Consider the following 11,571-nt stretch of genomic DNA (forward strand, 5'->3'; position numbering starts at 1 on the left):
CAAGTCTTCTTAAATCTTGGATTTATATGCTCAGGCAATGAATAATTAAGGTATTCAGTGTTATTAATCTGAATATTAGAAATATCAGGGGATAAAAACATAAAATGCCTCAAAATCTTCAAAGATTATATGCCTTGAACATAAAGAAGGCAAAATCTTCACAAAACCTCATCCATGACTAAAATTTTGCATATTTAAAAACAGGAGAAAATCTAATTGAAATGTCAGAAGCTGCCAGGACACACTTAAGCACTCAAGTTAAGTAGGCTTCTTTTCAGAAAGTCTGGATATCAGCTCATATCATCCACACAAGAAGGTACTTATTGTATTTGTCATGTTTCACTAATCAAATGAAGACTAATAGAAGTGCCTACATGTATGGAGATTGTATGTTTTTTAACTAAGTAGATAAATTTTCTAAATTTAAAAATAGTTGAAATATATCTATGGACTTCTGAACTGATAAGCGGCATATCCCTAAATGTGTTCTATGAACAGCCACATAACTTCTGATTTATATGTCACATTTTTGCTTTTGCTTAAAGCACAGCTGCTACAAAGAAAATACAGCTGACCTTCTATAAATGACATACACAACTGAATGGCATAGGAGTGTCCAAGGGAAAGAAAAAAAATAAAAGTTATCATGTATATTTGTGCATGCACAAACCCATGTATCTCACACATGCCCCATCTATCTTTCATGTTGAAGAGGATAGCTTCAAGCAGTTAGTTATCAACAATGCCTTGGGAGATTTTGTTGCATGGTTAACAGAATTGCACAAAGCTTTAATTTTTCAGAAAAAGGGATAACAGAAAATCATTAGCAGCTGAAGTGACAGCAGCCTTTGGGGAATGATCCATCTCATTGCTCTTGAAAAGAGAAATCAGAGTGCTAGAAACTCAAACACCAGTTCATTTTCACTACCTGGAATTTGTCTTTATCTGCCAGAGAAAGACAATTTTCTGTAAAAATTCACTTCTTTGCTATTTGTGTACAAATCAGCCACCAAGTACTGCATTACTGACACATCTATTTTGGAGAGTGCATTTGATAACACTCCATTTTAAGTTATGGTTAATTGTGTTTTACTGAGCTGTAGCAGAAAACCGCTCTGAATATCACATTAGGTGATGTTTCTTGATAAGAATCACTTAATACACACCAAATATGTATTCTAATGTTCAAATTTAGAACTGTACTTTTGGCAATCCAAACATTTGTAGAATATGCTTTATAATTATATGTATAGCAGATTTGTTACAATATTTCATGCTTTTGTACCAGCATGAAACGCAGTGACAGCACAAATGTTAATAATCATGAACGACTGGAAAAAATCTAAAAATTGCTTATTATCTTAACATATGTATGGAACTATGAGTTACAATATCTGTTATGGGTATTATTGGTTTAATAAACCATTCTGAAAGTGGATTCTGGCTGCCAGAATCACGGATGTGTAATGTGTACATTAAATTCCTTTTACCCTGAAATAAGACACTGTAAAAAATTGCTCAAAAAAAAGTGCTCTGTCAGTAGATGAAGAATTACCAAACAAAGGAAAAAAAGAGAAGGAAAAATTATAAATCTGAGCATGAAAACATCTATATTTAAAAAATGACAACAACAAACAACCCAATTTTTTAATGAACTAAATAAAGACCCTACTGGAAATACACAAAAAGATGAACTAGAAAAAGGACTGTTAAAGTGGTTATGCAAGAACCTACATATGTAAGAAACCTCTTTCTCAAAGAGCCAGATGGCTTTCCATATTAAAACTATTACATCATTGAAAAATATTACAGCTAAAAGTATAATCATATTCCAGAATGCAATAAAACTGCTGATATTAAGATTATTAAAAAAAAAAAAGTATGGGCCCAACTGCAGGTTTGCAGCATTAATTATGTAAATCAGATAAACTCAGAAAATAAGTTTTGAATTCACAGTTAAGATAATTATATAATGAATAGGCAGGGCTATGCCATGACTATGACAGTGATTCTTAACATGAAATTCTACTAAATGTTTTCTCACATATGGCTGTAAACACAAATTAGAGTGCTTAAATTCCAGGTAGGCTGTTTCATTTTAGCACACAGAAATATGTGTTAATTTTAGTTCTCCAGTTAATAAATGTATTTATTTCAGTGTATACATCTCCCTCCCATTAAATAATCTGGGGCTTGGACAAGTCAAGTAGCTTGCATGCGATAATCACCACACAGGAAAAATTTGGCTTAGTATGAGCAATATAACTTGATGCTCTAAAACCAGATGAAGTTCAATATATGCAAATTCGAACATTCATTTAACTTTCAGGAAGTATGCAGAACATCTCTTGCAAGTAAGGATAATCAGCTAAATTCTGAAAGCATTTTATCCCTGCATTTGATCATATGGTGAAATCCATTGTAATTACAGCCAGTTCTGTATGGGGATCTCAAAGAACTCCATCGATATGAAAATCATCAATAGCAGACAGAAGTACCATAATGTTTGTGCTTATAACAAGATTTGTCCTATTTTGAGAGTATATCATTAATCCAAATGTACTCATCCTTTGATCTATGAACCATGATTTCCCATACAATCAATTGCAGTTTTATCTTTGACAGTACAGTAATATTTATATTGTTTGTTAAATACTGTAAGTAGAATGATGAAGAAAAACTGAGGTACTGCATGTCCTAATACTTACATGAGCTTGTAATAAGATAATGGAAGTATTGCAATTGCTGATTTAATGAGATAAAGAGACAAGACTTGGTTTCTCTATCTGATTTTTCTACTCACTGAAGCTTAAGATGAAGAGGACAACATTCCTATGAGTTGGTTTCACCAGGTTTACTACATATGCCCATAAAATTATTATAAATTAGTAAGAGTTAGAAGTTATAAGCTTTTGGCTGCAAAACCTCATTTTTTAACATATTTTTACATCCCTTTGATATAAAAAGGCGGTGTTAGAATTATCTTTGACAATTAATAAATGCAATTTTTAAGTTTTATTTATCCTACTGGATAATGAGTAACCAGGTTTAATTCTTACTATACATATTTACTTTGGAGAAAAATGTTCAAAGCACTTACCACTGAAAGATTCTTGTAAATAAACTTATTTTTCCTTTTCAGGATTAATTAAAATGCATAATTTCTGAATGAGAGTGAAAAAATATATCACAAACTCAGTTCTAAAACACAGACCTATTCATGACAGTTCTATAATTTGATTAATGCAAATCTGTCAGGGATAAAAATCAACCACAATTTAATTTCAAACCTTTCCCAACCAGCTGCTGAACAATTTATGCACTACTTTTCTATTTTTACTGCAGGATAATGACAATGATGAATGCTTTTTCTTGGAAATACATATTCATTAAGCAGGCTCAGATCAAAACTATGCCCTTCCAAAAGCCCACGAATGTACAAGATCCATTTGCCTCTTCTAAGACATTTATTTGGGAGGAAGATGGAACTGTGCCCACAGACGCATCTCATAACAATTTCGTAGTTCAGTTAAATTAAACCTATGGCAATACTTACTTGTAACCTCCGTAATCAGTATTATTGAAGTTGTTGTCAACTCCGTTAATACCAAATACATGTGGGTGAACAACAGATTAGTTATGGGTATAAGTCTGATAAAGACTGCACAAATATAAAGCATTAAGAAGTACTAAAAAGAAGTTAACTGCCAGTAAACTGCTTGAGGTGCGTTACTGTTTTTCCATCCAATCTAGTAATGAACAGAAGTTCATAGACAAGGACCAAGTGGTAGCTCATTAGCTGTGATTTACATGGTCTATGACAACTTTTTTTTTTTTTTTTAATGCAGAAGAGTCATTCTATCAAAAAGGATTGTTTAAAATGAAGAATGACAATAACATTGGAGTGTTATGTGCTTCAGTACTCAGAACCACTTTACCCTAGTGGTACTAAATCAGAAGTAGTAAAAGGAACAGCCTACTGTTATTTCACACAATCCTGTTATCTGTTATAGGCTTCCTTTGCTCTATTACTTCACTGTTGTGCTTCAGTACCCATACTATGCTGCCTTGCTAGGAAACTGAAAACACCCTAATTTTTAAGAGCTAATAATATCTATATTTATGTGTGTATATGTATACAGATGCCTAAAATGTATAAGATCTATGCATGTGTAAGAATTTTGGATACGATTGTATAGAAGCTAATAGCAGCATATGGATATGGTTTTGTTACATTTCCTCAGCTGTGGAAAGAGATAAATGAGCTCCTACAGGGGACAATTCAGAACACACATATCCAGAACCCCTGCCCTGATTCTCCCTCTAAGCTTCTTTCTTATGACTGTAGGCAAATTTCAGCCTCTTAACACTAATGTTTTCTTTTGTTAAAACCTTTACTTCCCCAAAATAATCACAGAAAAATGGAAATGTGGTCTGCTCTTCATGCTGGATGACAATTTGAAATTGCTGTAATTATATATAGCACTTAAGCATGATTTTTTACAAGGCTTTCATCACACAAACTTTATTCTGCAAAGGCTGATAACTCATTCATCTACTTAGGCTTACAACTTCAATCTTATTCTCTTATGTCAAATCTGTGTTGAAAAAATTCCACAAATTTCAAAGGATTTCACTGTTGTAAATGATAAAGTAACGAGACGGTAATATTTGAAGTCATGTCAATAATACAGACTTAGCTTTTTCTTAACTACATTACCTACTTACCGGACAAAATTTTCTGTTTAGCTGATTAAACTCTAATAATAGCACAGAGTACAGCCCCAGTCAGACTTCAAGGTTTTTTGGCCTAACATGGAATGGAACAACTACATTTTCCTTCAGTTTGTTGCTGTTTTAATAAAAGTTATTTTTAAATCAAACACTAAAATAAAGCTGCCAAGATTGGGTGTGGGTAAGGTTACTTACTAATTGCTTCAAATTACAAACACTCAAACAAAAATTTAACCACAGATTCACAGCTTTAAATATGTCCTTCTCCATCATTTCTCTCATATTCAAGGATGTGCTTTTAGATATCCTAAGGTTCTTGTCTTCCAAATACAGGTGAAACAGATTAAATTAAATTAACTCTTCGGTGCTCTTATATTTTGCACCAATGTCCCTTCAAATATAAACATCCATATATGCACACATCACAGAGGCGCTGAGCACTTATAAAACAGGTGTCTCAGAGTCAGCGCAGGCTGCCAATATACAGAAACCCAAAAATAACAGGAACCAATTGTTATCAGAAAAGCTTTCTATCTTACCTTAAGACACTCTTCTTGTTTGAAGAGATTCTCACAATCCTTAGCCTGCAGAACAGGAGAATTAAGGCGCTCTTCTACTTCAGACAAGGCTTGCAAAAGGTGAAGAATCTCTGCCAGGTATGTAGAAGGCACATGAGTGGTTTCCACAGTCATAGTTTCAGTCACCACAAAAGTTGTATCTTCATGAACTGTTTGCTAGTACAGATATACAACAGAATTCTTCCTTTAGTTTCTTAGCATCAAACAAACTTACAATTTAATGCAATTTCCAGTTCACAACCTAGGAAAAATTTCTAAAGACAAATGCAGGAAATATTTGAGGTTTGACATAGATGACTCACACTCAGTCTGTTTGAAGTGTCAGGTACCAAAATTAATCCATGCAAAAGTGTATAAACTTTTCTTCTACTGTCCAAAGAAATGAAGATAGAAAATGCAAGAGTACTCTGCTCTTATGGTGTTACTGTTAGTGCTAGCTCTTTCATTTTAAATCATCATACCTTGTTAAGAATCTGTCCTTCATTATATAAATTCCATGCATGCCAGGCCTTGAAATTCATTTCACAGTGTCAAGTAAAATAATGACTTGTGTAATAGGCACAGTTTCTTAAACAACATGCAACGCAAAACAACTACATCAACTCAGCACTTTCAACACTATACTAAAACCTTTATATTTAAGCTAGAAAGTACAATTTGCATTTTTGAGATTTGAAAGGTCCTTAACACATTCATATTTCTAAAGAAAGAAATCCCAGAAACCCACCTCTTCAGGAAATTAAGATCTGAATTTTTTTTTTTCATCTGGACAAATGTGAAATAGACATTCTAGTCTGAAAGTACATGCATACACCAAATGTGAAGAAATCCCAGAATGTTTTGGTTCCAAGAAATAGGTAGTTGATCTATGGCATTTGGAAAGATACTAGCATATAAGGTGAAAAAAATAGTGAATGCTTATATAAATTCTCTACGTTTCTGATTTGATGTGTTTATGGATCATAGATAAAAGTAGTATCAAAAGTGAGCTTTGGAGCAAAGACAACTCTGATTTCTTCTTTTAGCTAAACTCCAAATACATGATCACCTGCATCTCCATCAGCAAAGGCAAAATTTAAAAGATACAAATTAGTTATAAAAAGGTATTATTTATTTATTTTATCACATAGGCTTCTTAGTGTGGGAGGAAGATCCATTGTGCCTGATGTCTATCTTCTCTGAAATATAAAACTTACTTGTTGAAGACCTCAAAGAACTTTTACAAGCAATCACTAGTAAACTATATTTGAAAAATCATACTATTTAGATGCTTCAGACCTAATACAGATAATCACAGATTTTGGAGCCATTTATGCGAAACGCAATGGATCAGTGGTCCTGAAGGAGATAATATCATTAGTTAGGTACACAGTATGTGAAAGAAAACAAGCATAAACACTATCTTATACATAGTACCTTAGCAAGGTGTCTCATTTTAATTTTATTTATTTGCCGTCTGTCCTTTGGTGACATGTTTCTCACCTCATTTACTAGGCTGAGACATCTGGCTCTTCAATTTTCTTTAGACTCTTAACATATGCATATGCACACTCTAGAAGATGTATGCATATCATATGTAAAGCCCATAAAGTTATCTGCAGGCTTATGTTTTTCTGCTGCATTTCTTACACAAATTTAATCGCTTTGCTTACAGTTTTCTCATTAATTACTTTCTCAGTTGATCTGCTAACAGTGAAATCTCTCTAATTACATCACCATTGCTATAGTTTTTATTATTTAAAATAAAACGCTTTAAAAAAATTATGTTTACCCCCAATATATTTCATGAATCATTCACTCTGCAAAAATAACAGTTTACCCAGTAAACCTAAAGAAAAAGCTGTCCTAGTTGATTGCAAAATGGAAGATTCTCAACAGGCCACTGAGGCATGAAGCAATGTATTTTCATTCCTCAAGACTAAACTGTTACGCTTCTACAAGCAAAGAACTTTAGACCCCACATAAGGAACATTCAACTAGAATTGTATTTTTCTTTTTGCCTGAGAAGACAAAATATTTATATTCATATTCATAAAAAGAGCATGTTCAGATGTGCAAGGCTATTCACTCAAAATGAGGTCAAATAGTATGTAAAGTGGCATAAAAATATAATTATTTTCTGTACTCAGTTTAAACTATTTTTTTAAACCCAAATTTAGGCTAAAACTATGTACACAGTACACATAGGTGTACACACATACATGCATATGTGTGTACATAAAATCAAATCTGTGCCTTCTTGCTGTAAAGAATTCCTGACACCAGAAAAAAAGTCAAGCGGAAATCTGATGTGTGAGCACTTCATGGATATAAAGCTTAATTATTTATAGTAGTGCCAAAAATGGGTATCTTTCAATCACTGCTATAAAGAACTCATATAAAAACACTCTTCAAGGCAAAATTAATTAAAATCTGAAGACAGGATTGAACCTTGTATGACATATATGGTTTAGTAGTCCCACAAAATATGTGTACTACTTAACTTTCATTAATCTTAATGAGATGTATACAACCATATATTCATACTGCCCTTTACAGAAGACTTTACATTCATATTTCTCACAGCTGGATGATTATTTGTTTAGTTCTACAGGAAACATGACTCAGAAGATTTCTAGTTCAAGCAAACCATTGTTTATATTGTTAGTTAAACTGTAAAGTACTACAACCAGATAAACAAATAAATAGATTGATATTTGGAAGTATAGTCCTACCAGAACATGCCCTCATATTTGGCAACGTTATTTAGTACATCATTCTAAAAAAAAAGTAACAAGTCCAATTAGTTAGTTTCTGATTAATATTTAAATAAAAAGTTGGAGATTTGATAGAACTTTATAAATCAAGGATTAAATTAATTTTACTTGAGTAGGTTTTTCAGTAGGTCAGAGGTCTTTGTTTCCTTCTATCTTCCCCTCATTGAGAGTAGCATAACAGAACACAAGGCAGAAGTTGGCATCTTACACTAAAGAATGGAGTGTAGTTATGTCCAGCTAGCAATTTTAATCATCAAAGACAGGGAAAAATTATTGGCTTGTCCCCATGTTTGCTGAAATTGCCTTACTGTAGAAGACACAACGGGCAGAGTCCTTCCCTGTATTCTGGACAAGCATCTTTACCATAAATGCATAGCTGAAACTGAACCATATACTAACACGGTAATGAGACAAAACTTTTTTTTAAAAAAAAAGGCACTCGCAGCAGCTGGGCACCACTACTATGAAAAATAATATTAATTCAGTAAAGATATATGTCATTGTTAATGCAAAAATTATTAATCAGAGGCAAGATAGATTAACATAAGGATTAAAAATAAATAAAATGAAAATAGAGGTTTTAGATAATCGTTTTGAATAGTTTTGAATAAGCTGTATCTTACAAAGAGGCAGGATACATTAGATAGTTAATTGAAAATATTCGTAACCAAATAATATTTTAAAATAGTACATAATACAAGTAAACTCTTAAGAATGGTGGGGAAATGCTGGTGTAAAAGGCTATTTCCTATTCTGTTATTTCTGGAAAAAACCAAAACAATTTTTATTGATATTAATTTTTTTATTTTTACTTGATTGTCAGTGATATAATGATGTGTGAAATATTTAGGTTTGAAACAACGTCTTTGGGCTAAGGCTTAACATTTGATGCACTGCTTTTCACTATGCATTATCGTCACAAGAATAGTAATTGAGTGTTCTTCCTCATCATTACATATTTTTAATTAAGGGATAGAATCTTTCCATAAACATGATTCTACCTACATGTGAGAAACTGATTTTGTTGGTAACTACTATATCCTACCAGGTGCAACACAAAGACAAGAAATACATCCATGAACTGGGCCTTACAGAGAAGGACAGTAAGAAAAAAAAATAAAACCAAAAAAACCCACAAAACCCACACCCAAACCAACCAAACAAAAAAATCCCCACCAATAAAAAAAGAGAAATAATGCAGGCTTTTCACACAAAATCAACCATCCCTTGCAAAGAAGTATCCGTGATGATTCTTGCCTACATCTAGAACAGTATTACCTGGTGGCATCAGAGCTAACAGGCCTTGGAGAATGCTGTTTGTTTCCTCTCAGCACAGGAAAACTCAGTGTTAAAGTACATTTCACCCATCTCAGTAGATCTATTTCCTTTCCCCTTTCTGAAGAGGGAAGAATCCTATCACTTTTGCTGTTCAATAGTTTAGACCCAGAAAGCCTCCAACCTTTTTGTGTTATGCATTGATGACTGTCCCATTTTGGGTCCCTTCTCACTGTAGGCTTCCAAATTCATTGTGACCTTAGTGAGCTGTGCTTTTGAGTTAGTAACTTCACACAAAGAGAACACGTGGGACGAGTAAAGCAACAAAACACACTTATCAGCACCACTATCACACACCACTCACACCATGACAGTACTCCTAGCAGCATCCTGATAAAAAGTTCAGGAAAAACAAACATGTTCCTCCTCCTGAAGTGTGCTAATGCTCGAGAAAGCATTCTTTACAAGTAGCTGTAAGATATATGAGAGTGTAAAAAGTCAGTCATCTTTGAGGAATAAGCATAGATGTGCTACACATGCAAGAAAAGAAGCACATCGCAGACACCTTCTGGACAAAGACAGTCATGGCTCAGAGTCCAATAAACTTTGGAAGAGTTTATGGCTTTCTAGAGCAAACTGTAAACTACATGGTATTTGCTAGGCCATGGTTAGCATCAATATATGAAATAAAGAACTAAAAATGCAGAAGTATGAACAAATGCTGTCAAATAGCAATAAAACCGCTTTCAAGTACATATTTACACATAAAGAAGAATTTATTCACTGATTCACGTATCAACTGTGAATGGTGATGTCAGTGAACATAAATTCTGTATCTTCAGTATCGCTATCACATCTTACCTGTAAGTGTGTACATATGCAGAAAATACATCAAAATTAAAGCAATAACGTGGAATTTTCATTATGAGACTGGATGGTATTAGTCAACCATAAACAAGTTATTTATCAATACAAAAACGAAGCATCTCTCTCAAATACAGAGAAACATAATCCTCATTGCAGGATTAAAAGTTCATAAAATACTTATATAACTCCATGAAGGCAAGGCCTTAAAAGGCACTTAGCAGCATTAAGATCTACTTAGAATAATATATTTTAAATAATATTTTCAAACAAGAATCTATATATTTTTTCACGTTATTTTTCAACTCATGTATGATTGCAATCCACAAAAGCCCACATGTTGCAATACATAAAACATGTATTTTAATAATTGTATCTGACCTCATCAGGGACATATAAAAACTGAAACTTTAAAAAAACCACATGGTTATTTTCAGCACTGTTCTTGGACAAAGACTGCTTTTTTGTCTTCACAATACTTCACTGCTAAGGCATACCTTGCTGGTTGAGAAATGCTGCAGTAGCAGTTTTTATTCTACAATAAAATGAATCTATTTTATGTGTACATACAATGAAATAAGGCCAGTTAAAATGAAACTATTAGTAATAACATTAATTACAAAATATTTCATTAAATTTTCCATGCTAAGAATAGCAATAGAAAATTGCAGGCTTTGAGTTTGAAAATCATCAATCACAGGTATTAACCAGTGTGAACTTACTTTCACTGTCTTATTTTTTATTTAAATGCCAAGATTTTCTCCATAAGAAAAGATCTCTTCCCTGTATTCTAAGGCTTAGATTGTGAGACATCTCCTAAAACCTCAGCCATGATGAGCTCTGTATGGTGGATTGGATAGGTAACTGTAGTTGCTTGTAATACCTGTGGTTGGTTGGCTCAAGGGCTTGGATGACTACTTATTCCACCCCCAATTATTCTTTTGTTTCCTTTGAGTGTCTTATTTTCATATTTAGATGAGAAAAAAGAAAGATAGACAAAATTATGATTATTTTAAAACATGAAACCCAGAGTAATTTCTCACTGTATTGTTCTTTTCATAGTTGCAACGTTGCTTTTTAATTTTTTTTTTTTTTCTTTTTCCAGCCAGGATGCAAACATATAGTCTAAAACCTATGACAAAGCATTTTGGTTCTGAGGACAGTCCTCTGGGTTCCGCACACCCTGTGTTTAGAGCCCTCCAAGAGATCAAATACACTTAGCCAAGTGGTAAAACAGACAGCTTTGCAAATCTCTTTTTCAGTTGCTTAACAGTGTTTTTGTTTTATTCTGGCTTAGATAATTTCCTCCAGATATGGTTACTACTCAGGCTGAGCAGAGAGGGGGAAAAAAAAAACAACAAAAA

The 11,571-nt window shown here is 33.2% G+C and overlaps 1 protein-coding gene across 1 annotated transcript in view; it reads right to left on the reverse strand.

The window, feature by feature from the left end:
* The window catches only part of LOC104509747 (dystrophin-like), a gene marked incomplete at its 5' end in the record, with an annotated part of 131,193 nt that overhangs the window by 8,435 nt on the left and 111,187 nt on the right, over positions 1-11,571 (reverse strand). The window contains 1 exon segment of the mRNA XM_010151784.1: positions 5,274-5,468. Within this exon segment, the coding sequence (XP_010150086.1) occupies positions 5,274-5,468 (195 nt within the window).

Source organism: Eurypyga helias, unplaced genomic scaffold, assembly GCF_000690775.1.
Source record: "Eurypyga helias isolate BGI_N326 unplaced genomic scaffold, ASM69077v1 scaffold7005, whole genome shotgun sequence".
Classification (NCBI taxonomy): Eukaryota; Metazoa; Chordata; class Aves; order Eurypygiformes; family Eurypygidae; genus Eurypyga; species Eurypyga helias.